Consider the following 26,367-nt stretch of genomic DNA (forward strand, 5'->3'; position numbering starts at 1 on the left):
AGAATGTTCCAAAACTGGAACAATCTCTTCTGGTTTTTGATCATTTGGGAGTTGGAACGTTCGGCTCCCAAGGCATTCAAGAACCGAGGTTCCACTGTATTAAAAATAGTTTAAAAACATATTGTTGTTGTTGTTGTTTAGTCATTTAATCATGTACGACTCTTCGTGACCCCATGGACCAGAGCACGCCAGGCACTCCTGTCTTCCACTGCCTCCCACAGTTTGGTCAAACTCATGCTGGTAGCTTCGAGGACACGGTCCAACCATCTCGTCCTCCGTCGTCCCCTTCTCCTCGTGCCCTCCATCTTTCCTGAACATCAGGGTCTTTTCCAGGGAGTCTTCTCTTCTCACGAGGTGGCCAAAGTATTGGAGCCTCAGCTTCAGGATCTGTCCTTCCAGTGAGCACTCAGGGCTGATTTCCTTCAGAATGGATAGGTTTGATCTTTTTGCAGTCCATGGGACTCTCAAGAGTCTCCTCCAGCAGGAACCGGCAAGCCACTCCAGTATCCTTGCCAAGAAAACTCCATGGACAAAGACAACAGGCATATAAAAGTTTCCCTTCATTGATCACTGCCTTGCCATGGCAAGGGGGCTTGAATAACTCAGAGAAGCTATACTCCCTCCCCCCGCATTATACTTCATTTTCCAGTTTGTCATAGGTCGTTGTAATGGTCACAGGGCAGACAATACCATTTGCTGCTATCACAGGGCTCATCCACATGTCTGCTTTTCCTGTGATTTCTAGGCAGATGTCTGAGGCTTTTCTTTTGTCCCACCGCTTTTCCTGGGAAAACCTGCTGCTTATCACTGTATTGGAAGAAACATAAATCAGCAGAAAACCCGACAAATGCTTGCTTCTATTCAGCTTTCAATCCACAGAAAACCCGACTGACCTTTGTTCCGATTCATTGGTAAACAGAGGGGACTTTCCTGGGGAAAGCAGGGGGAATGAAAGACAAACCTATCATGGACGAGCCCTCGGTATCTTCCTGCTGCTCCCACTTTTCTCCTTCATTCTGACGACTGAATTAAGAAAGACTTCAGAATGACCAGATGGAGCACAATAAACCTCACTTTCTTCTTCCTAGGTGTAATGAAAATGAAAATAAAACCATGAATGCAATAGCTTTTCCTCGTGGATTAAAAGAGCAAATAGATAAATTCTCTAAAATGCATCCTTTTTTGGAGAAGGAGACCAAGAAATTCAAAGGTAATAAAGATCATTGTATGATGTTTTAGATTGGGGATAGATAGATCAATAGTTCGATAGATAGACATAGTTGCATGCCATGCCAATTTCCAAACGGTGAATATTCCAGGGGTCCTGGGCTGCTTCCCATTAGATACCTGATACCTTGACATTTGAGGGTTCTATGTGAGGGTCAGTTTAAAATTCTGGGTGAACTTTTAGTCTTTGGCATTGATTGCAACTCTTATTTGAGTGTGCCCCCCCAAAAAAACATGCTTTCATAAAACTTAATGCTAATGCTGGAAGAGGGAGAAAGATGGAGTGCTATGACTAAATTTTAGATTTAGCCATGAACACTCTTGCAAACATTCTAAATCTAAAGTATTGCCCTTGGCACCAAGTCTGAGTATTGACTTCTTCCTTATATCACTTATTTCCCTTAGATGTTGTGCTCTCTGGGCCTCAGGAGGAGGAAGTCATGACTGTAACCTACCTCGGTCACCAAGTACCTTTCAGGGGTGCAAGGCGGAAGGTTTAGTATTCCCATGTTTCATTTTTTTTCCTTTTCGGAAATGAGAGACAGCAGAGACTGTGGTGTCTTTGGGATATATACTGTTGTGACGTGGGGTTTGTGATTTCAGCTCTCTTGACATAATATGCTGGAGACAGTTCTGTAGTAACGCTTCTTTATTACAGCAAACAAGACTGAGAACTGAGGAGGGGAGAGCTACATTTATAGGGACAGGGAACTAGCTAGAAAGGATACATTTTGGAGGGAACAATATCAGGCAATCACAGTCCTGCCTTTTGGAGGAAACCAATAAGACAGAGGATCCAAATACAGCAGCTTAAATGAACCAATAGTAGCTGTACCCTCTGGAACCAAAAGGCAGTTACTTTACCCTAATGCAAATACAGACAATAATAATACAGATATAAAATCCTTTGACTCAATACACAACACCCCTCCCCCCCTAGTGAGCACCGTAGACGTAATCTCTCAGGTACTGTGGGGTCCTACAACTTCTACTTGATCTCCTGACAACAGGTGTTGCCGGTTCTGGATTGGATGTTACCTGTGGTAGGGGGGGTGCTATAGGGGTTTCGTCAGGAACAGATGGAGTCCCAGACATCGCAGGGTCCCCTACCTGTACCTCGTCCTCCTGAGGACTAGCAGACCCTGGTTCATTTGCTGAAGCCCCTGGTGACTGCACCTCTGGGCCATTTTCACTCTGGTCTTGCAGCTCTGCGTCGTTAGCCAGGGATGAATTATCTGACCCCTCCCTGCTGAGCGCCCGGCGCCTCAGCTGATCTATATGTCTCTTCCAAACTTGCCCATTTTCCAAGGTCACATAGTAGGACACTGGTCCACTAGTCCGGATGACCACACCAGCCACCCACCGCGGACCTCGTGAATAGTTCCTCACCCAGACCAGATCTTCAGGGGCGAGATACCTTGTTGTGTCAGCCTCAGCCTGGGGGGTTTCTCTTGAATTACGGTTTGGCATTTTATCGGGGTGGACATAATCCAGCACCGTTACCAGTCTTCTACCCAAGAGCAGCTCAGCTGGCGACTTGCCCATCGCAGTACACGGCGTCGCATGCTGCAAAAATAACATTCGCGTGATGCGAGCTGACCAGTTACCCTCCATTAAGCGCGCAATGGATTCTTTGGCTGTTCTTACCATGCGCTCAGCCTGCCCATTGGAGGATGGGTGAAAGGGCGCGGATGTGACCCCTCTTATGAAGTTATCAGCCAAGAATGCCCTGAATTCTTGGGATACAAAAGCTGCCCCATTATCTGATACAATGGTCTCAGGTAACCCGTGGGTTGCAAACAGCTGCCTCAACACCTTGATTATGGCAGCTGATGCCATGCTAGGGACCATCGCCACTTCTAACCATTTGGAATATGCATCGACAATAACCAAAATGACCTTCCCCTGGAATGGCCCAGCAAAATCTAAGTGCAGCCGGCTCCAGGGAGATCTGGACTGCTCCCACCAGTGAACTGGTGCTCTGGCCACTTCTGGCCGCACCTCTTGGCATGCCTTGCATGTTCGTACCCATTGTTCTATGTTCTGGTCCATTCCAGGCCACCACACATAACATCGGGCTAGCGACTTCATCCTGACCATTCCCGGGTGTCCCATGTGAAGCGTCTCAAGAACCCTGTTTCTCAGTGGTGCTGGGATGATCACCCTATCTCCCCACAGGAGACAACCCTTATGCATGGACAACTCGTGCTGCCTTGTCGCATAAGGCCTGAATTTGTCTTCATGCGGACCACCTGGCCACCCCCTCCCCACCCAAGTGAGCACACGGGAGAGAACAGCATCTTTCCTCGTTTTCTCAGCTATATCAGTAGCCGTTACAGGAGCCCCCGGAAGTGTTTCCAGCATCATTATGTGCTCCGCTGGAGCAGGATCCACATTGCTCCCGCCAGGAAGAGGCAATCGACTCAGCGCATCAGCGTGGCACAACCGTTTCCCCGGCACATGGGTCAAGGTGTACTGAAACCCGTTCAGGAATATAGACCAACGCAACATTCTGGGGGAGAGAATTTGTGGCGTTTGTTTGTTCGGGTTGAACAACCCTAACAGTGGTTTGTGGTCCGTTTTAATGGAGAAATGGCGACCATACACATAATCATGGAACTTTTTGATTCCTGCCACAATTGCAAGCGCCTCTTTGTCAATTTGAGCATAGTTGCGCTCCGTGGGCGACAACGTACGGGAATAGAAAGAGATGGGCTTTTCCGACCCACCCGGTTCCCTATGACTCAGCACCGCCCCCAGGCCATATTGAGAGGCATCACATGCCAGGACCAGCGGCTTCGACTCATCGTAATGAGCAAGGACGCTCCTGCTACTCAGCATTCCTCGCAAGGAGTCAAAAGCCTTCTGCTGCCCCTGCCCCCATCGCCACACATTCTTTTTCTGCAACAGTCGATGTAATGGTTCAGCTACCGAAGCTTTGTGGGGTAAGAACGAATGATAAAAGTTAATAAGTCCCAGGAATGACTGCAACTGCGTCTTGTTCTGTGGTCGTGGTGCCTCGATGATGGCCTTAATCTTAGCATCTGTGGGGTGGATGCCTGATGCATCAATTTTAAACCCCAAGAAATCCACGGTTGGCACCCCAAAACTGCATTTTTCCTTTTTCAGTTGCAACCCCACCTCCTTGAACTTGAGCAACACTGCACGGACACGCGCAACCAGTTCCTGTGGGTCTTTTCCAGCAATCAAAACGTCATCAAAAAATGGCAAGACCCCCGGCAGACCTCTTAACAGGCGTTCCATGAGCCCTTGAAAAATCCCTGGGGCCACACAAACTCCAAATTGTAATCTGTTAACTCTGAACGCCCCTTTATGTGTGACAATAGTCTGTGCTTCCGCTGATTGTGGGGTTACTGGCAGCTGTTGGTAAGCTTGTGCCAGGTCAATTTTGGCGAACACCTTGCCCCCAGCCAGTTTAGCCAACAGATGTGATACGACTGGAATGGGGTATGAGTTTCCCCTGAGTGCCTTATTGATAGTACATTTGTAATCTGCACAGATCCTGACTTCCCCATTTGCTTTAAGGGGCGTGACAATTGGAGTCTCCCACTTAGCAGAGTCCACGGGTGAGAGAACTCCCTGCTTGACCAATTTATCCAGCTCTGCTTCGATCTTGGGTTGCAGTGCAAATGGCACTCGCCTTGGTTTGAGTCGGATTGGGGCCACCCCAGGGTCCAATTCGAAGTCAACTGGGGGCCCTTTATAACAACCCAGTTTTCCATTAAAGAGACCGGCAAATTCTTTGCATAATGCCTCGCTCATCTCAGGGCAGGTTTGGATTGAATTAAGCCCTGATATACTCAGTCCCAGGGCGGGGAACCAGTCAGTGCCCAGGAGACTGGGGCGACTGCCCTTCGCAATCACCAGTTTGAGTACCGCCTGTTTGTCCCGGAACTGTACTCTCACGGCACACATTCCCATGACATGGATGCGGCCCGCTGAGTATGACTGCAAGGTTGCCGGGAAGGGCTCCAGAGGGGGCAACTTACCCCTGGGGAAGAATGTCCTCGCGGTCTGGTCCGACACGATAGTGAATCCAGATCCGGAGTCCACCTCCATGTCGCACAGCTGACCCTCAATCTTCACCTTGACGTGTGCCTTGCCTTGCGCTGGAAACTGCACGACCCTCCCGTTGATCTCTGTTACGTAGTGGCAGTCCTTTAGAACATGGTTTGCCGTGGACGGTCTGCGATGCTCCAGTCTAGTTGCTCCTGTCGCTCCCAGCGCCACCGATCTACAGACCCTGGCGATGTGACCTGTCTTCCCGCACGTCCGGCACATAGCATCCCGGAAACGACAACTCTTCCGCTCATGGTTTCCACCACAACCAGGGCACCTGCCTCGGTGATCTTTGTGCACTGTGCAGGCCTGACGCACTGACTCAACCCCATGGACTGGGCTTTGGCTCGGAGTAGCCTCTAGCTCGTCCATGGCATGCGCAACTTCTATCTTAGGGGCCTTGCGACTGGCATCAAGCTCCTCTCTTTCATAATTCTCCGTGGCAGCGGCCTCCTTCAAGGCTGAAGCAAGGGTAACCTCTTATTTAGCCACGATGCGTCTTCTGGCTTTCTTGCTGCTCAGACCACCGATAAACCGATCCAGGAGAGTCTCTTCCAGACATTGGAAGTCGCAGTGCTGAGCGAGCTTCCGCAGTTCAGCTAGGAATGCAGATACAGACTCCCCAGCACGCTGCTGCCTCTTATGGAACTCCAACCGCCGGGCCATCTTGGTCTCAGTAGGCGCCAAATGGCTTGTCAGGCAGGCAAGAATATCTTGAGAGGTGTCTCACTTAGCTTCGCTGGAGCAAGCAATGCCTTGGCCAGCTTGAAGGTCTCAGGCCCACAGTAGCTCAGGAATGTGGCCCTTCTTTTGCTGGCATCGGTGATCCCTTTGCTGGCATCGGTGATCCCTTGTGATCTCGAAGCGTTCGACGTAGTCTTCCCACGTGTGGGGCTCTGATGGCTGGAAGGGCTCCAATACCCTTGGACTCTCCATTGTCCTGTGGGCAGGGTCATCTTCTCAGCCGGCCAGTGAGTCTTGTTCTTAGCTACAATCCGGACTCTGAGGCAGGGCTGCGTTTAACCGCTCCTCAGCATTCCGGATCCCATCCTCGTCACCAGTTGTTGTGACGTGGGGTTTGTGATTTCAGCTCTCTTGACATAATATGCTGGAGACAGTTCTGTAGTAACGCTTCTTTATTACAGCAAACAAGACTGAGAACTGAGGAGGGGAGAGCTACATTTATAGGGACAGGGAACTAGCTAGAAAGGATACATTTTGGAGGGAACAATATCAGGCAATCACAGTCCTGCCTTTTGGAGGAAACCAATAAGACAGAGGATCCAAATACAGCAGCTTAAATGAACCAATAGTAGCTGTACCCTCTGGAACCAAAAGGCAGTTACTTTACCCTAATGCAAATACAGACAACAATAATACAGATATAAAATCCTTTGACTCAATACACAACATATACTTTATTTACACATATATAGAATCTGTGCCCACAATGGAGGGGTTCACAACACAGACACCCCAAGAGAGTCTTGTTTCTCCCATAGCCACAGTCTTGGATTCAAAACAGGAATTAACCATCTTGCTCTGATTCTCTTTCTGTCTTGCTGCCTTTTACAGCCTGTCACATCCCTAATCATTTCCTTTCTCTTGTACGTCCAGGTATGGTAATTCCTAAACGAGTATTAGTAGTGTATGGCCAAACAACAGCCCAAGCAACATATGGCCAAGCACCAACCTGAGAAATATATATGAAGCCACCATCGTTTGCCTCCAGATTCTCAACAAGCACGTATTTGAACCAATCATGCGTTGTCCCCGTATTCTCAAATAAGAACATTAATTGTTGTTCCTATGTTATGGGAGTTGAGAGAATCATCTCAGGGACTCATTCCTGGGTATTGGATGTGGGGAACGAGAACTTCTGGGCTGTGGGAGTTGTCAAGGAGTCTTTTTGGGAGTACAATATTATCAATTTGAATCATGAAATTGGCATCTGGGATATTGGGAAGATTCCTAATGATGCATATTATGCTTCCACTTATCCTGGAATATCTCTGGGACCATCACCCTCGATCCACACGGGACCCCTTAAGTTCAACCCAAAAGGGATTCAGCCAAAGAGGATCCGTGTGCTTGTGAACTATGAAGCAGAATTACTAACCTTCTATGATGCTGGCTCAGATAATACTCTCTTCACCTTCAATGCTACGTTCTCTGAGGAGGAAATCTGCTCCTTTGTCTGTGTGGGGAAATGAGATGAGGTTGCCATTTGGTGCAAACTTGACAGGCGAGCGGGAGGTGCCAAGTCCTTTAAAACCAGGGATGGGTGGGGAAGTTTAAAAAACAGCATGGGGGTCAGGAGGAACTGGATCCCCCCCATACTTTCCTCCCTCAAACGTCTGGGGAAAGAACTTTTTTTTGAGGGGGGGGGAGGTATGTGTGGTGTGGAAAGGGCTCAGCATATTAAGTCGTCATCGTCCCTGCCAACTTCTTTAGAGGGAATTAGTAACAGTCTGACTCTATCATGCAGTATCATTGCTGTCAAGTCTGAATGGGCCCTGCAGGCTTTGCCCTCCAAATAGCCCTCTGTTGTGGGAAACAAAACACATGAAAACTGACATTCAGACACAGCTTCAGGGGGAAGTAGTGGCTGAAGATGGCAGGCTTTTCAACGTGGAACTGGCACGAGGCCCTGATCCAGATTGGCAGCGTGCTTCGGATCGCCACCCCATAGCTGTATTTTATTTGGAAAAGAAACACACAAAATAGAGGCACAATTAAAAAGGAATAGTCTGCAAATACATGATACACAAGTAGAGACTTGATATGGGGGCATTTAAATGCCCCCTTAATTACCTAAAGAAGTGGGTTGTTTTATGTGCTTCAAGTAGTTGTTCTATGTCTTTTTATAATTGTTTAATTTTTGTCACTCACTCTAGGACCTGATGTCGAAAGGTGTGTAAGAAACCTTGTAAATAAATAAAAGCAATTCCGTTTACTGCATATATGCGTGCCATTAATCGCTTAATGTCCAAGCTGCTCAGGGTGTGGTAGTGGCCCAAAGGGCTATATTGAATGTGATAATGTGAACCCCTATAAATCGTTCAATGTGCTTCTAATAGAGAAGTTATGGTAACCTGTTGCTTTAAGAAACTGAGGGTTTTGCAAGATGCCGCCCCCCACTGGGACAGAAGGGCAGCTTCAGGGGGAAGTAGTGGCTGAAGATGGGAGGCTTTTCAACGAGGAACTGGCACGAGGCCCTGATCCAGAATGGCAGCGTGCTTTGGATCGCCACCCCATAGCTGTATTTTATTTGGAAAAGAAACACACAAAATAGAGGCACAATTAAAAAGGAATTGTCTGCAAATACATGATACACAAATAGAGACTTGATATGGGGGCATTTAAATGATCCCCTGTTATTTCCAGATTTGGATGGTTTTATGTGCTTCAAGTAGTTCTTCTATTTCTTTTTAGAATTTTTTAATTGTTGTCACCTACCCAACCTAGGGACGTGGGTGGCGCTGTGGGTTAAACCACAGAGCCTAGGACTTGCCGATCAGAAGGTCGACGGTTCGAATCCCCGCGATGGCATGAGCTCCCGTTGCTCGGTTCCTGCTCCTGCCAACCTAGCAGTTCGAAAGCACGTCAAAGTGCAAGTAGATAAATAGGTACCACTCCGACGTTTCCGTGCGCTGCTCTGGTTCGCCAGAAGCGGCTTAGTCATGCTGGCCACATGACCCGGAAGCTGTACGCCGGCTCCCTCGGCCAATAAAGCGAGATGAGCACCACAACCCCAGAGTCGGTCACAACTAGACCTAATGGTCAGGGGTCCCTTTACCTTTACTTTACCCTAGGACCTGATGTCGAAAGGTGTGCAAGAAAGCTTGCAAATAAATAAAAGTAATTCCACTTACTGCATTTCTGCGTGCCATTAATCACTTAATGTCCAAGCTGCTCAGGGAATTTGCAGAACTACTGTTAAGTATCTCTTGTTTGAACCCGTGGAGGACAAGGTGCTCATGTCTGCTCTTATATTGTAACTCTTAAACTGCTATTGCTTTATTTGAGTCTTTAATATATTAAATAAAGAAGGGCTCCGTGGTCTGAACCAGCAGGAGTCTTCTGAATGTATGTGATTTTAAGTGAAATAAAAATCAAAACAATTCATAGAATCATAGAATAGAATCATAGAATCATAGAGTTGGAAGAGACCACAAGGGCCATCAAGTCCAACCCCCTGCCAAGCAGGAAACACCATCAGAGCACTCCTGACATATGGTTGTCAAGCCTCTGCTTAAAGACCTCCAAAGAAGGAGACTCCACCACACTCCTTGGCAGCAAATCCCACTGTCGAACAGCTCTTACTGTCAGGAAGTTCTTCCTAATGTTTAGGTGGAATCTTCTTTCTTGTAGTTTGGATCCATTGCTCCGTGTCCGTTTCTCTGGAGCAGCAGAAAACAACCTTTCTCCCTCCTCTATATGACATCCTTTTATATATTTGAACATGGCTATCATATCACCCCTTAACCTCCTCTTCTCCAGGCTAAATTCCTCTATGTTTGAAATGACTGGCTTAACATTTAAGATTTAACGTTTCCCAACATGACCCATGTTGATGTGGTCGAGGCCAGTCTAATTTCCCTGGGGCCAGGGATCCCTTTCATGTTTCCCCTTCATGCACCCAGGTCTCTGTCACACAAGCCAGGTCAGCCCCCTGCAAGGTAAAGAAATCTCGCAGGGTGGCGGTTTTGTTGCCTATAGACCTGGCTTTGCACAACACCAGTGACGGAGGTGGGTAGTCCCTGCTCACCCTACCTTTGTCCCTCGGGATGGGGCGCAGGTTGGAAGGGGTACAAGTATATCCATCTCTCATACCCCTTCGCCTGTAAGACCTGCCCCAAAAACCATACCTCCCTTGCCCTTCCATGGTAGTAATTCCAAGCCCCATGCTTGCCTACTTTGATACCATTGGTGTTATTTTTAGAGCCTTATAAGTTGTGGCGGTGAGTATGGGACCCGCCCCCAAGCCCAAGGTGGGAAATGGGCTTCAAGGGGGAGTGGTCCTCCCCAAGACTCACAGGCAGAGCAGCAGCAGAAGTGACCACCCATTGGTGGTGGTGACCCCAGAAGGGCTTCATCAACTTGAGCTCTTACTACTGAAATTTGTCTCTTGTCTCACCCAATTTCAAGGAACCGGTTCAAATTTGATCTGACAAACAACTGGTTATTATTGTGATACAAAATGTAGCTGCTTATTCACATCCTCCTGGTCTGACAACAGGGCAAGCGAATGGGAGTCTTTGTGTACTTTGTAAACAGCAGTGAAGGAAATGTATGTAGGCTCAAACAGGTCAGACTTCTGTCACATTCTGGTCTTGTTTGTTTTGGGGGAAGTTCCCACGCATTGAAATTTAAGTTCCATTCCATTTACTTTCTATTGTTAACACCTGTGCGAAAGCTAAATACAGATCACCACAGTAACATGCAAAACAAGAAGAGTCATGTTCCTATGCCACGTCCTTCAGCAGCTCATACCTGCTTCAGCTGAGCTGGAGATCAGCAGTCCTCTTGAATCAGGCCAGAGATCCATCAAAGATACCCTCAACAGGCGACTGACTGGTAATAATTTAGGGGCATTCTTAAAGAGATGGATTGGCTTATTGTGGGAAAGTTTCTGGGCCAAAAACTCTTGTTTACATGCCTGCTCGCAGATCCAAAGAGTAACTCACCCACTGAGCATGGAGTCTCTGAGATCTGTGCAGCGCAGCAGTGCCAACCGGTCTCCCTTCTCAGGGCTCTTTATCCTTAAACCCAACTTGGATTGGATGCTCCTTCAGATACAGACAGTGTGGTATAGTGGTTACAGCGCTGGATCAGGATGGGAAGTTAAGGGTAGACACACACAATAAAAACACATGAAATCATAAACTTAAGCAAACACTCGTGTGCTTTTTAATTTTTTTCTTTGGGCTTATTTACTTTAATTTTATTTTGTTCTAAAAGCCTAACCATATAAGCTACGGTTATGGCGAATTCAAAAGTCAAAAGTTAGTTGTCCCCAAATCCTGTTAACATTTGGGACTGGAGCAACAGTGTTTGCAGGAAGATTCTGTAACAGGACCTGGGGGTGGGAGACAGGCAACCAATTCCTCCCTCATTGATTCCTTCTCAAGTAAGTTATCTGTAGATTGTTTTTCTCAGGCTTTACTTCCTTCCTTCCTCCTGCTCCAGTCAGTTAGTATTAGACTTTTCATCAGCCTTGTGATGGCCACATGGCTCTCGCTCAAATTTTCCTGGGGACTGTAGTTAGTTAAGGGCGCTGGGCAGTGTAGCTTTTTGGGGTAAATGGCCATTGCCAGGATTCTTTGGCAGAAACCATGCTCTTTGAATGCATGGTATGGATGTGAAGCTGCACACTGTAAGGTTTCTTCCGGCTTATGCTGCTGCTTTGCAAAGACTATGAGTCACCCAGAGGGAGGGAAAGGCCCAACCTTGGACTTGAAACTGGAGAAACGAAACTAAGCCTTTTATTCCTGTTTCAGGCAGACGAAATGGCAGACGAGGGTCCAGTCCAGAACCTCTGCGAGGAAACAACATGCTCCATCTGCCTGGAGTATTTCACAGATCCAGTGATCATAGACTGCGGTCACATTTTCTGCCAAACCTGCATCACCAAGGCTTGGGGAAGATCGGACCAAGATGCTTCTTGCCCTCAATGCAGGGAACCTTGTCAGCAAAGGAATGTCAGGCCCAACCGGCAACTGGCGAGCATTGTGGAAATAGTCAAGAAATTCAGCCTTCAGATGGCCAGAGGGGCGGAAGCGCTGGGAAAGGTTTGTGAGAGACACCAGGAGCCCCTGAAGCTCTTCTGCGAAAACGATCTAGCACCCATCTGTGTGGTGTGTGACAAATCCAAGGAGCACAGGGACCACAAAGTGATCCCAAAGGAGGAGGCCTTTGAGGAGTATCAGGTAGGGAGATGTAGGATTGGGGACCAGACTTCCAAGGGATGCTCAGTTATCCTAGGGATGGGGAAAATATTCAAGGACACATTCTAGACAGGCAAAAAAAGACTCAAGGAGGGTGTGAACCAGAGCTGGCGAAATTTGCAGCCTGGGGAGAGGCTGGAGGCCAGACAGCGAAGCCTGCAGGTCCTATCTTGTCCTGAGCATTCAGTAGTAGGAACATTCCCAAGAAGTTATACGGGAACTTGAAATGTGCTGATTCCAACCATCTCCCACCTTTTCCTGCCCCAGGAGTCCAGAGAACTACCAGGGCAGGAGAAGGCTGGAAGACTGGTCTGAGGGCCCGTAGCTCAACAGTAGAGCTTCTGCTTTGATTGAAGAAGGTCCCAGGTTCATTCCTTAGCAATTTTTTGTAGGGCTGGGGACATTGCCCCAAACCCCTGGGTGAAGGGGCTGTAGCTCAGTGGTAGAACATTTGCTTTGCCAATGATCAGTCTTTAACATCAGCAGTCAGGAGCACTTCAGCCCTGTTTCTGAGTCTGTTTGAAACTTGAAACCTCAATTTCTTAATGTTGTTGTTTAGTCGTTTAGTCGTGTCCGACTCTTCATGACCCCATGGACCAGAGCACGGTTTAAAACTTTTTTGAGTTTCTGCCCTGTTTTTGAGTTTGTTTGAAACTTCAAACCTTAATTTTGTATTACTATTGCTTGGTCCTCCTAAATAGGGCTATGTTTAAAACTTATCCACGAGGTTTTCATACCTTTCTTTAACATCAGCAGTCTGGAGCCCTTCAGCTCTGCTTTGAAACTTAAAACCTCAATTTTTTATTACTACTGCTTGGTCCTCTTAAAAGGGCTATGTTTAAAACTTGTCATTGAAATTTTCATACCTTTCTTTAACATCAGCAGCCAGGAGCGCCTCAGTCCTGTTTTTGAGTTTGTTTGAAACTTCAAACCTCAATTTCTTATTACTACTGCTTGGTTCTCTTAAATAGGGCTATGTTTAAAACTTGTCATTGAGGTTTTCATACCTTTTTTGTAAACTCGAGGAAGCATTTTCAGCCCTGCTCTTGCGCTTGTTTGATATCACTTAAAATCTTATAATTTCTTTATTTCTTTCTGAGGAAACTGATTAGTTCAGTGAAACGAGTTTTGTAGCTGGCATCTCGTAAAGTCTTTGTTTAATTCTAGTTAATTTTTTGATTTTTGTTATTCTATAGTTGATTACTTCTCGTTTCGGGGATTTTCTTTTGTTTTGTGTAATTGCCAATGATCTGAGCTGGTGTAAGTCAGCTTCCTATTTTTCTGTTAAAATCCATTCTTCAAATAAAGGCTGCTGGTTCTGTCAGTGTAAAGTTCTAGAAAGATTTATTCCGAAGGTCAGCCATAAATGAAACGTATTCTAGCTTCCATGTTCCTCAGGACTGCAGCCATAGAAAAAGTATCAAAGTCCAATATCCAAAGTTCAGTCTTCTGACTGTATTCAGCACTAAACACATGAGCAAGCTCCATAGCACATAAGCAAGGGACAACAAACTGAAGCTCCATCCAGACAAGACTGAGGCACTGTTAGTGGGTGGTTCCCAGACCAGATGGGTGGGAGATCGCCTGCTCTTGATGGGGTTACACTTCCTCTGAAGGAGCAGGTTCGTAGCTTGGGGGTCCTCCTGGATCCTTTGCTGTCACTCGAGGCTCAGGTGGCCTCAGTGGCCCAGAGTGCCTTCCATCAGCTTCAACTGGTGGCCCAGGTACGTCCCTATCTGCACAGGGATACCCTAACTACTATTGTCTATGCTCTGCTAACCTCAAGGTTAGATTACAGTGGTACCTCAGGTTACATACGCTTCAGGTTACAGACTCCGCTAACCCAGAAATAATGCTTCAGGTTAAGAACTTTGCTTCAGGATGAGAACAGAAATTGTGCTCCGGTGGTGCGGCAGCAGCAGGAGGCCCCATTAGCTAAAGTGGTGCTTCAGGTTAAGAACAGTTTCAGGTTAAGTACGGACCTCCGGAACTACTTAAACCGATGTACCACTGTACTGCAATGCGTTATACAGGGCTGCCTCTGAAGACGGTTCGGAAACTTCAGCTAGTGCAGAATTCAGCTGCCAGGTTACTTGCCAGAGCAAGACGGTTTAAGCGTATTACACTGATCCTGGTCCGACTGCACTGGCTACCAATTAGTTTCTGGGCCCAATTCAAAGTGCTGGTTTTGACCTATAAAGCCTAAAATGGCTCAGGACCGCAATACCTCAAGGACCGCCTATTCCCATACGAACCTACCTGGACCCTGAGATCACCTTCTGAGGCCCTCCTTAGTGTGCCCCCTCCTTGAGAGGTCAGGAGGGTGGCAACACAAGAACAGGGCCTTCTCTGCAGTGGCTCCCTATCTGTGTAATGCTCTCCCCAGGGAAGTTCGCCTGGCGCCTTCATTATACTGAACACCTTTAGGTGCCAGGCAAAAATATTCATTTTTAACTAGACCTTTGGTTGATCTGATTTTCATCCTATGCCCTTTTAAAATGTGGTTCTTTCTTGGGGGTGGTGGTATGGGGTTGTTTTTATTTTGATTATATATTTTGTGGTTTTATATTCTGATTTTGTTCTGTGTACCGCCCTGAGTTCTTCAGGTATAGGGCAGTATATGAATTACTGTATTTTTCGCCCTATAGGGCGCACTGGCCCACAGGGCGCACCTAGTTTTTTTTGGGGGGGGAGGGAAATAAAGAAAAAAAATTTATTCCCCCCCCCAGAACAGGCTGCTGTCCGCAAGCCTTGGGAGCCTGGCGGGAAGTTGCGCCGGGCTCCCAAGGCTTGCGGAGAGCTTCCCGAAGCTTGGAGAGCGAGAGGGGTCGGTGCACACTGACCCCTCTCGCTCTCCAGGCTTCAGTGAAAGCTTGCATTCGCCTCATAGGACGCACACACGTTTCCCCTTCATTTTTGGAGGGGGAAAAGTGCGTCCTATAGGGTGAAAAATACGGTAAGTAAGTGTCGCAGTAGCCCGATCTTGCATGCAGAAATCCTTAGCATTTCTACGTTGGGCTGGGAATATACTGGACCTGAAATCCAGTCAGTACAGCCAGTACTGAGCTAGTTGGATCAGAGGTACATATAGCTCAGTGTAAGACCGCTTCCCCTCTTTCTAGATATGTCCCCAAACCCCAGAGCATAGGTATCAGGTATTAGCAATGTAGCCATGTGGCTCACAATTCTGCTGCAGAACCATATCAAAGCTTCCTATTAGCAGAGGCCCAGGAAGTTCTACCTGCAAAATACTGCAAGGGGAGAAAGGAGGAGCAAATCCCGTGAAGTTATGAGGGGTAAAGGATGTTATTAGGGCCAGTGCGGTTTCTTCGGGGGGTACTCGGTGGAACTGGCACCTTTCCACTCCAAATGTGAAAATTGTGGCACTTTGTGTGGTAACTTCGTGGTGAATACTGCAAGCTTTTTTTCTTAAAAGAAAAAAGAGCGAGCTCTGAAAAGGGCTGTGCACCAGCCACAACCTCTGGTTCATACCTCAATTTAACTTTGGAAAAGAGCATGGTTTGGTGCAGAAAATGTGAGAGGGTGACTGACTTGGCTCAGGATCTGAATCCAAATTGGGTACAGATACTCTGTTTTGTGCAAACTTGTGTGATAGGAATTTTATGGTCTTAGATATATGGTAATGTTCATAAGTGTACCAACCAAGCACATACATAGATCAGCACAGGAAGGCCAACCTGGAACCATTTTGATTCCTAAACTGACAAATGTTTTCTCTGCAAGGTCAAAGTGGGAAACCTCCCCATTGTCTCTTTCCTCACAAATCCTGTCTTAAGGGCACATTTAAGATATGAATAGGGTGGTGAGCCTGTGACCTGGCCCAGGAACTAAGTATTTATCACTACAAAAGACTGGCCAGGCTCCCCAGGCAATCCAATCAAGTAACCTGCCAGACAGGAGATAAATAACAACAGGAGAAAAACAATATTCAAATTTCTGTTTTAGACCGCCTTTTGTGATGTAGGTGTGATGTATCTGAGGCATGGTCTTAGGTTACACCCCTTCTGTGATGTATGTATGATGTTTCTGGGGGTGGTCTTGATCTACAGGGTGGCAATTTCAAAAGTCTTTATAAGGCGTTGTGTGCCATTTTTCTGGGTTCCTCCTCTTCTTCTGCAGGTGAGGGGAGCACCCTGTTGCAACAGATCAATAAAGATCAAGCTTACTAGCTGCTTTGCTTCCCAATATTCTCTGGTTGGCCTCTGTTACAGTGGTGCCTCGCAAGACGAAAAGAATCCGTTCCGCGAGTCTCTTCATCTTGCGGTTTTTTTGTCTTGCGAAGCAAGCCCATTAGTGGCTTAGCGGATCAGCTGATAAGCGGCTTAGCGGCTTAGCTGATCAGCTGATAAGCGGCTTAGCGGCTTGGGAAAAAGGGGGGGGGGAGGAAAAAAAACCCACAGGAACTCGCAAGACATTTTCGTCTTGCGAAGCAAGCCCATAGGAAATTCGTTTTGTGAAGCACCTCCAAAACGGAAAACCCTTTTGTCTAGCGGGTTTTCCGTCTTGCGAGGCATTCGTCTTGCGGGGCACCACTGTATCTTCTCCTACCAATAGGGAACCTATGTACGGACCCTTTATAGGCTCTTGGATACCCCATAAGGGAAAAGGGCAATTTTTATTTACAACACTTTGTATATGAGCAAACTTTATCTCTTACACTGTGTCCCCATAATTTTGAGCCCTCTTGTTTCCCCCCAGATTTAATCAGAAATTGAATTATTAGCTATATAAATATGCATATGTGATCACTGATTTAATTCTACACTGAGAACGGAAGTTTCCTAGAAGCTGTACGTAGACTCTTCTCAGCCTTCATGTTATTGGTTTCTTGAACACACACGGCTGCTACAGTTTATGAGTATATCTCTATTGCCAAAATTAATCCAAATGCCTTTTCACCCACCCTAGGGTAAAATTCTGAGCCATTTGGAGTTCCAGAACAAACAGAGAGAAGAAATTCTGTCTTCTAAACTGAAGGGGGAGACCGAAAGCCAGAATCTGCTGGTAGGTGCAAACCTTCTTGCCTTTCCAGGATGGTTATACCTGACAGAGTGAGGCCTTAATTCTGTGGTGAAGCCTATGCTTTGCTTGCACAGTGTCCCAGGCTTGTTCCAGGTTTGATCACTGGCAATATCAATTAAATGGATATTGGCAGGGCCAGATTTAGATGAAGAAGCCTACTCCACTTATGAGGCCCCTCCTCATCCCCCCCCACAGCTAGAAGAAAATGGAAGAGTGTTATAAACAAAATTGAGTGAAGCCAAGAATGATGATGGGTATTTAAAATTCTGCAAGTTCATCAATAAGTTTCAGGTCAATATCTTCTTGGTATGCTTCCATCAGCAGTTCAACACCTTAATTTCTTGCTTAGATGCTGTCAAATCAGCAAGAATGGCAAACAATTCAATACCGATGGACTATATTGTCTAATTTTGTTCGTGCAGCAGCCATAGACTTTTATTTTCTGTAATTCTATTACATATTCTCTGTTTAAGAATTGTTACGCCTGGAGTTTCTATTATCGCATGATTACAGGATTGGGACTATTGAAAGTCGCCCTGCCCCCAGTGATATTGATTGACTACCTTCTCCAATTTTGTTCATACAATATTTACTTATTTTATTAATTGTATCTCTATCATACGTTCTCAGTTCAAGAATTGTGAAATAACACAGGTTATATATATTTTGTTAGAACATTATTGCTTAAAGGGAATAGAGAACAGCAGCAGCTTAGTAGATCGGTAGATGAGCAACAGGAAAATACTATAAAAAGAGCCCCTAAAAAAGAGGCTCCTCGGAGGAACATCGCCTGGCTAATGTTTTATCGATTTATTGATTTAAATATGCTGTAAACCGCTTTGAGATTTTTATTAAAAATATAAAGCGGTATAAAAATAAATAAAATAAAATAAAATAAAATAAAATAATAAAATGAGAGAGCCAAGCAAAGTAGCCGTGTCTTGCTAAGGTAGCCTGCCTGCTGCCCTCAGCTGTGATTGAAGTTCTGTACCATTGTTAGTGTTGAAGTAAATATCAACTGCCCTGCTTGCGCACATGGAATCAAAGGGACATCTGAATGTCTTTTTCTGGCCATGACTCCCTCCTTGCAGAAGCAGACAGACATGGAGAGGCAGAAAATCATGGCTGATTTCAAGCAGTTGCACCAGTTTCTGGAAGAACAAGAGGGCCTCCTGCTGGCTCAACTGAAGGAACTGGATGATGAGATTAAATCCTGTGAGGACCAACATATTGCAAAACTCTCTGAGGAAATGTCCTCTACTGATGACCTTATTAAGGAGCTGAAAGAGAAGCAGAAACAGCCAATGACTGAATTCTTGCAGGTAAGAGTTGGCACAATTAAGTAGACCAGGTTGTCCTGCAGGGAAGGGTTGTACAAACAACCGCTCTTTCTATTGGTTTGCGTGGCGAGTTCCCACCCCTCCCAGTGGAAATAAAGACACATGACAATATTATTAACGTTAATGGGCTAATTAAGGCCACAACTTTATTGGTTACAGGTGATGAGCAGTATTGGCTTAGGCATTGGTCCTAACCGACTATATCCAGCTTCAGCCCATCCGCTTGAAGTCCAGGAAGGGTTAACCACCAGTAAGGGGAGTCCTGCGGATGCACATCAACTAGGAGCTCCCCCGGGGTCACCGCTAGGGGTCCTGCCTTAGGCCCTCACCTCCAAAGGCTTCGGACAGGGTCACGCCCCCCGGAATCCTTTATCGGACTACCCTTCAATATGTGGGGCAGGTGATGGCGCTTCCTCCCCTCTTCCATCTACAAAACAATACCAATACCAATGCCTAACCGCCAATACCAATAAAGTTGTGACGATTTGCTACGAGGTAGGCGAAAACCAAGTGGCTGGTGCCAATTTGCCAAGTGGAAAAATTCCTACCAGGCCCCTCAACGGCGACCAACCAAGGTCCATAGCAAGGTCAAGGAACAAAAACCTTAAAGGGCGGGAGTGTGGGAAACAGGAACAGTACAGGATACATTGTCAGTGGTAGCAGGTAGACATCTGCTCTCAGGCTGGCAGTACCAGTGGTGGGAACCAGCAGCAGAGCATAGCCCGGGATCACTTGGAGTTGGCAGAAGATCCCATTCCATGACGAAGCATAACTGGGGGTGGGGTTCTGGGGCAGAGAGGGGGGCCTACATGCCCCTTCAGGGGGATTTTCAAATTTAGAAGTAAATGTCTGGGCTTTTGTAGTTTAATTAAGCAGCTGGAGGAGAAACAGAAGCAGCCAGTGACTGAATTCTTGCAGGTCAGCAATGGTGCAACGAAACCCTCCAGGTTGTCCTCTGGGGAAGGGCTGTTCATCAGTCTATAGCCTATAGAAGTATTTACAGTAGGCATGTGCACTTCAGTATTTGGTTAATATATAAAGAAAAGGGGAAAGTAATAAACTGCTGGAGGCAACTGGTGCAAGGGACTGAATTTCTCTCATTCTGTCTCTTCCATCTAGAATATGAGAAGCATCCTGGAAAGGTATGTGGCTTTGTTATGAATAGTGGGCTGGTATTGATTTCCTTCCTCTGAGGTAAGGGATAAATTGATTTGGTCTATACTTTTATGTGAACCAATCCAATTCACAGTTTACAGACCAATAAGCAGATCAGAAAACAGTTACCAATCTGACTGCACACATTTACTAATTTTGTGATGCATTTTTTTTAAATGGTTTAAAAAAAGGCAACCCAAACTATGTATCTAGTGCGGGGAAATGTACAAAAAGCACATTGGGGGATGCATTGAACAGCATACAAAAATGGATAGGATTTTGGAAGGAGAATGAATATAAAACACATATTTTAGGAGGGAGTGATGATATTTCTTCATCCATTGTATACTTCCTCTCAGAGTTGTTGTTGGATTATGGATTAAAATACAATACAGTGGAACCTTGGTTCCCGAACTTAAACCGTTCTGGGAGTCAGTTCGACTCCTGAAACGGTTCAGGAACCAAGTCACAGCCTACGATTGGCTGCAGAAGCTTCTAAGTTTGGCTTCCAAGACATTAGGGAACCGAGGTTCCACTGTATTAAAAATAGTTAAAACATATTACAATCCAAGAAAACAGGGTGGGTCCTAAAGTTCATCTCCTAGATGACAAAGGCCAGGGTAAAGAGAGGCTCTTATTATTTACTGTGTGCATTATGTGCAAACATAATTTGTTGGAGAAAATATTCAGTAAGGTAGTGCTCCAGATTCAGCTGGATCCTCGACCAAGTTGGGCCGATTTATACCCTCTTCTGATCAGGTAGAAGCAGCGACAAATCACAACTTTGTCACAAGTTAATCAGGCACTTCTGACCTAGCTGTAATTTTAAACATGGTACGGTATGCAATGAGTGCATGAAAATTTCAGACAGATTGCTTGAAAATATTTCTGCATCTTAACAGTAAAGTTTATTTTTAAAAATAAAATAAGAGGTAAAATAGATTATGGATTGATCATTTATAAGTAAATTTTATATAAAAAAGGTTTATGTAAATTTACACTTCATACTCCCCCCCCCTTTATACTTCACTTCCCAGTTTGTCATAGGTCTTTGTAATGGTCACAGGGCAGACAATACCATTCGCTGCTATCACAGGGCTCATCCACACTTCTGCTTTTCCCGTTATTTCTAGGAACAAGTCGGAGAGGCTTTTCTTTTGTCCTGCCGCTTTTCCTGGGAAAACCTGCTGCTTACCACTGAATTGGAAGAAACATAAATCAGCAGAAAACCCGATAAATGTTTGCTTCTATTCAGCTTTCAATCCACAGAAAACCCGACTGACCTTTTTTCCAATTCAGTGGTAAACAGCGGGGACTTTCCTGGGGAAAGCAGGGGAAATGAAAGACAAACCTATCATGGACGAGCCCTCGGTATCTTCCTGCTGTTCCCACTTTTCTCCTTCATTCTGACGACTGAATTAAGAATGACTTGAGAATGACCTGATGGATCACAATAAACCTCACTTTCTTCTACCTAGGTGTAATAAAAATAAGAATAAAACCATGAATGCTTTTCCTCCTGAATTAAAAGATCAAATAGATAAATTCTCTAAAATACATCCTTTTTTGGAGAAGGAGACCAAGAAATTCAAAGGTAACAAAGATCATTGTGTGGTGTTATAGATGTGGGATAGATTAGATAGATAGCTAGATAGCTAGATGATAGATAGATAGATAGATAGATCGATCGATCGATAGACAGACAGATAGATAGATAGATAGATGATAGATAGATAGATAGAGTTGCATGCCATGCCAGTTTCCAAACAGTGAATATTCTGGGGTCCCAGGCTGCTTCCCCAGGGTTCGAGTTTCTTATTGGCAAATGAGGCATAGCAGAGACTGTGGTGTCTTTAGGATTATGGTTTATTTACACATATATACAATCTGAGCCTATGATCTTGCTGCCTTTTACAGCCTGTCACATCCCTAAACTCTACTCCAAAATACTGGTTTTGTCCTCTAAGTCTCTCAGAGCTGGGGGAGGCAACTCTTCTCAGTGCCCCCCACCCTGAACGTGCTTTCATAACACTGGAGAGCCGGTGTGGTGTAGTGGTTAAGAGCAATAGACTCGTAATTTGGTGAACTGGGTTCGCGTCTCCGCTCCTCCACATGCAGCTGCTGGGTGACCTTGGGCCAGTCACATTTCTCTGAAGTCTCTCAGCCCCACTCACCTCACAGAGTGTTTGTTGTGGGGGAGGAAGGGAAAGGAGAATGTTAGCCGCCTTGAGACTCCTTCGGGTAGTGATAAAGCGGGATATCAAATCCAAACTCTTCTTCTTCTCTTCTTAATGCTAATGCTGGAAGAGGGAGAAAGATGGAGTACTATGGCTAAATTTTAGATTTTGGCATGGACACACTTGCAAACATTCTACAGTGGTGCCTCGCAAGACGAAAAGAATCCGTTCCGCGAGTCTCTTCGTCTTGCGGTTTTTTCGTCTTGCGAAGCAAGCCCATTAGCGGCTTAGCGGATTAGCGCTATTAGCGGCTTAGCGGGCTTAGCGGATCAGCTGATAAGCGGCTTAGTGGGCTTAGCGGATCAGCTGTTAAGGGGCTTAGCGGATCAGCTGATAAGCGGCTTAGCGGATCAGCTGATAAGCGGCTTAGCGGATCAGCTGATATGCGGCTTAGCGGCTTGGGGAAAAGGGGGGGGAGGGAAAAAACCCCGCAGGAACTCGCAAGACATTTTCGTCTTGCGAAGCAAGCCCATAGGAAATTCGTTTTGCGAAGCACCTCCAAAACGGAAAACCCTTTCGTCTAGCGGGTTTTCCGTCTTGCGAGGCATTCGTCTTGCGGGGCACCACTGTAAATCTAAAGTATTGCCCTTGGAGCCAAGTCTGAGTGTTGACTTTTTCCTCATTTCACCTTTTTCCTTAGACATCGTGCTCCCTGGACTTCAAGGAAAGAAAGGTACATTTCCAAGTCTGCCAGATCTTTAAACAACTTTTGCAGATGTGATATGGGAGGGTTTTGCACTTCAATCTCCCAGCAGCACAAGATTGCTGGGGTCCCAAGCTGCATCCCCTGGGTTCATATTTCCTTTTGGGAAATGAGAGACAGCAGAGACTGTGCTGTCTTTAGGATACAGTGGTACCTCTGGATGCGAATGAGATCCAATCCCGAGCCCCATTCACATCATGAGCAGAACGCAACCCGTGTCTGCACGTGCGCGGGTCGCGATTCGCCGTGTCTGCACATGCGCATGATGTCATTCTGAGCGTCTGCACATGCATGAGTGGCGAAACCCGGAAGTAACCCATTCTGTTACTTCCGGGTCACCGCAGGACGCAACCTGAAAATATTTAACCCGAAGCGTCTTTAACCCAAGGTATGACTGTATATGGTATATTCACACATATATAGAATCTGAGCCTATGATAGAGGGGTTCACAACATGGACACCTCAAGAGAGTCTTGTTTCTCCCATAACCACAGCCTTGCATTCAAAACAGGAACCCACCATCTTGCTCTGATTCCCTTTCCGTCTTGCTGCCTTTTACAGACTGTCACACTCCTAAAATCTACTCTACTTCAAAACTCTGGTTTTGTCTTCTGACTATGCTGTTTCCTAGTTCTGCTGGATCTCTCAGCGGCCTTTGATACCATCGACCATAACATCCTTCTGGAACGTCTAGAGGAGCTGGGAGCAATGTTACACAGTGGTTCCACTCCCTCCTCCAGGGCCATGTCCAGAAAGTGGGGGGGGGGATGAGTGTTCAGACCCCTGGGCTCTCACTTGTGGGGTGCCTCAGGGTTCTGTTTTTTCCCTTATGCTTTTAAACATCTACATGAAGCAACTGGGAGCTATCACCAGGGGGTTTGGGCTGGGTGTTCATCAATATGTAGATGATACCCAGCTCTACCTCTCTTTTAAATCGGAACCAGTGAGGGCAGTGAAGGTCCTGTGTGAGTGTCTGGAGGTGGTTGGAGGATGGATGGCGGCTAACGGATTGAGGTTGAATCCTAACAAGACAGAAATACTGTTCTTGGGGGACAGGGTATGGCCTGGTGTGGAGGACTCCCTGATCCTGAATGGGGTAACTGTGCCCTGAAGGACCAGGTCCGCAGCCTGGGAGTCATTTTGGACTCACAACTGTCCATGGAGGCGCAGGTCAATTCTGTGTCCAGGGCAGCTGTCTACCAGCTCCATCTGGTAGGCAAGCTGAGACCCTAGCTGCCTGCAGAGATTTCCTTCCCCCAACTAAACAGCATCTTCCAGACTTTGTTAAAGGGAAAACTCCTCACACACAGTTAAAGTAAGCAAGTGTTTATTGTTTCCAGACATAAGACCAGTCCTTCTGGTCTTTGAAGTAAAGATACATACAAGCAGATCCATTGACACTGATCACCATGCTAGCTAATGTTTCTGTGCAAAACCACCAGCCACTTTCCCTGAGTCTCACAGAGTCAGACCCTGACAGCAAACGGGACAGGGCACAAACAAGACAGGCAGGATGAAAGCAATGCCCCAGAGGCTACTATTCCTGTCTCTACATGTGGGCATATTTCCTGGACCAGTGGGAGGGTGAATGACTCTGCAAGTTGCACACTTGACCTGCTGGTGTTGCTATGGCAACCCAGTGCACCCGGGACCCTTATCTCAGGGCATCGAGTCATGGGAAATGTGCTCCTCAAGGCACGAGCCCCAAGCGCATTACAGCAACATGGAAGAGCTAAAATGGTCATATATTATGGCTAAATTTTAGATTTTGGCATGAACACACTTCCAAGCACTCCAAATCTAAAGCATTACCTTGGAGCCAAGTGTGAGTCTTAACGTCTTCCTCATATCAGTTTTGTTCCTTAAGCAAATATATGGTTCCAGATTGGGCAGCGTTACTTCAGTTGTCTGGATCCCCAGAAAAGAAAATGCATTTCCCGACGGTACATTTCCAGGTTGGGTAAAGTTCTTTGTTTTGGGTTTTACATGTGAGATTGGGAGAAGGGCTCAGCACAGGAGCACAGGAAGCAGCTTTTCTACAGAGCCAAGCCATCGGCCCATCTAGCTTCATGTTGCCAACAATGACTGGCAACAGCTCTCCAGGGTTTTATCCAGGGAACTCACCCTACAGGGATTGAACCAGGGACCTTTTGCAAGCAAGCCTCCCTCTGAGCTAGCATCCTTGCCCTCGAGGGGCGCTCCCTGAGTTTCTGAACTAACCTGCATGGGGGAGTGATTTCCCACCCCCCACCCCATTAGTACACTGGCTTTTCAAGCCTTCTCCTCAGAGCTGCACAAAACTTGGATGCAGGTTTGGGGCGCTGCCTCCCTAATTATTTCCTTTCTCTTGTAGGTGAAGACATGGCATTTCCTAAACTAGTCCTAACAGTGTATGGCCAAGCAACAGCCCAGGCAACACCCGCGTATATGAACCCACCATGGGGTGTCCCCGTATCCTCAAATAAGAACATTAGTAGTTGTTCCTATGTTATAGGAGTTGAGAGAATCACCTTAGGGACTCATTCCTGGGTAGTAGACGTGGGGGGTGAGAACTTCTGGGCTGTGGGGGTTGTCAAGGAATCTTTAAGGGAGCACAATATTGTCAATTTGAATGATGGGATTGGGATCTGGGCTATTGGGAGGATTTCTAATGATGCATATTATGCTTCCACTTCTCCTGGAATATCTCTGGAACCATCACCCTCGGCCAGAACACAACCCCTTGCGTTCAGCACATATGGGAGTCAGCCAAAGAGGATCCGTGTGCTTGTGAACTATGAAGCAGGATTAGTAACCTTCCATAATGCTAACTCAAATAAGGTTTTGTTTACCTTCAAAGCTTCGTTCTTTCGGCAAGAAATCTGCTCCTTTCTCTGTGTGAGGAAATGAGAGGAGGTTGCCATTTGGTGCAAACTTGACAGGTCAGCGGGAGGTGCCAAGTCCTTTAAAACCAGGGATGGGTGGGGAAGTTTAAAAAACAGTGTGGGGGGTCAGGAAGAAGGAACTGAATCCTCTCCCCACCCATACTTTCCTCCCTCAAATGTCTAGGGAAAGAACTTTTTTGGGGGGCGGGTATGTGTGGTGTGGAAAGGGCTCAGGATATTAAGTCCCCGCCCCAACTTGCCAACTTCTTTAGAGGGAATTAGTAACAGTCTGACTCTATCATGCAGTGTCATTGCTGTCAAGTCTGAATGGGCCCTGCAGGCTTTGCCCTCCAAATAGCCCTCTGTTGTGGGAAACAAAACACATGAAAACTGCCATTCAGACACAGCTTCAGGGGGAAGTAGTGGCTGAAGATGGCAGGCTTTTCAACGTGGAACTGGCACGAGGCCCTGATCCAGATTGGCAGCGTGCTTCGGATCACAACCCCATAGCTATATTTTATTTGGAAAAGAAACACACAAAATAGAAGCACGATCAAAAAGGAATTGTCTGCAAATACATGACACTTGATATGGGGGCATTTAAATGCCCCCTTAATTATCTAAAGAGGTGGGTTGTTTTATGTGCTTCAAGTAGTTGTTCTATGTCTTTTTATAATTGTTTAGTTGTTGTCACTCACTCTAGGACCTGATGTCGAAAGGTGTGTAAGAAACCTTGTAAATAAATAAAAGCAATTCCGTTTACTGCA

General features: G+C 46.2%; 1 protein-coding gene across 9 annotated transcripts in view; it reads left to right on the top strand.

Moving 5' to 3' along the window:
• The window catches only part of LOC310756814 (zinc finger protein RFP-like), an 81,434-nt gene extending 55,067 nt beyond the window's left edge, over window positions 1-26,367 (top strand). For 2 of the 9 annotated variants that reach the window (XM_083601624.1, XM_083601625.1), the window contains exon 7: window positions 1,633-1,795. In XM_083601624.1, coding sequence (XP_083457750.1) covers window positions 1,633-1,727 — 95 coding nt within the window. In that variant the 3' untranslated portion in view covers window positions 1,728-1,795. Of the gene's footprint in view, window positions 1-1,088; window positions 1,211-1,632; window positions 1,796-7,007; window positions 8,269-11,508; window positions 12,240-17,186; window positions 17,283-18,391; window positions 18,623-19,759; window positions 19,783-21,273; window positions 21,390-22,672; window positions 22,706-25,089 lie in introns of those variants that run through there. The other 7 variants (XM_083601627.1, XM_083601628.1, XM_083601632.1 and 4 more) reach the window with 6 other exon arrangements.

The sequence above is a fragment of the Podarcis filfolensis genome (genome assembly GCF_964270895.1).
Source record: "Podarcis filfolensis genome assembly, chromosome: 2".
Lineage (NCBI taxonomy): Eukaryota > Metazoa > Chordata > Lepidosauria > Squamata > Lacertidae > Podarcis > Podarcis filfolensis.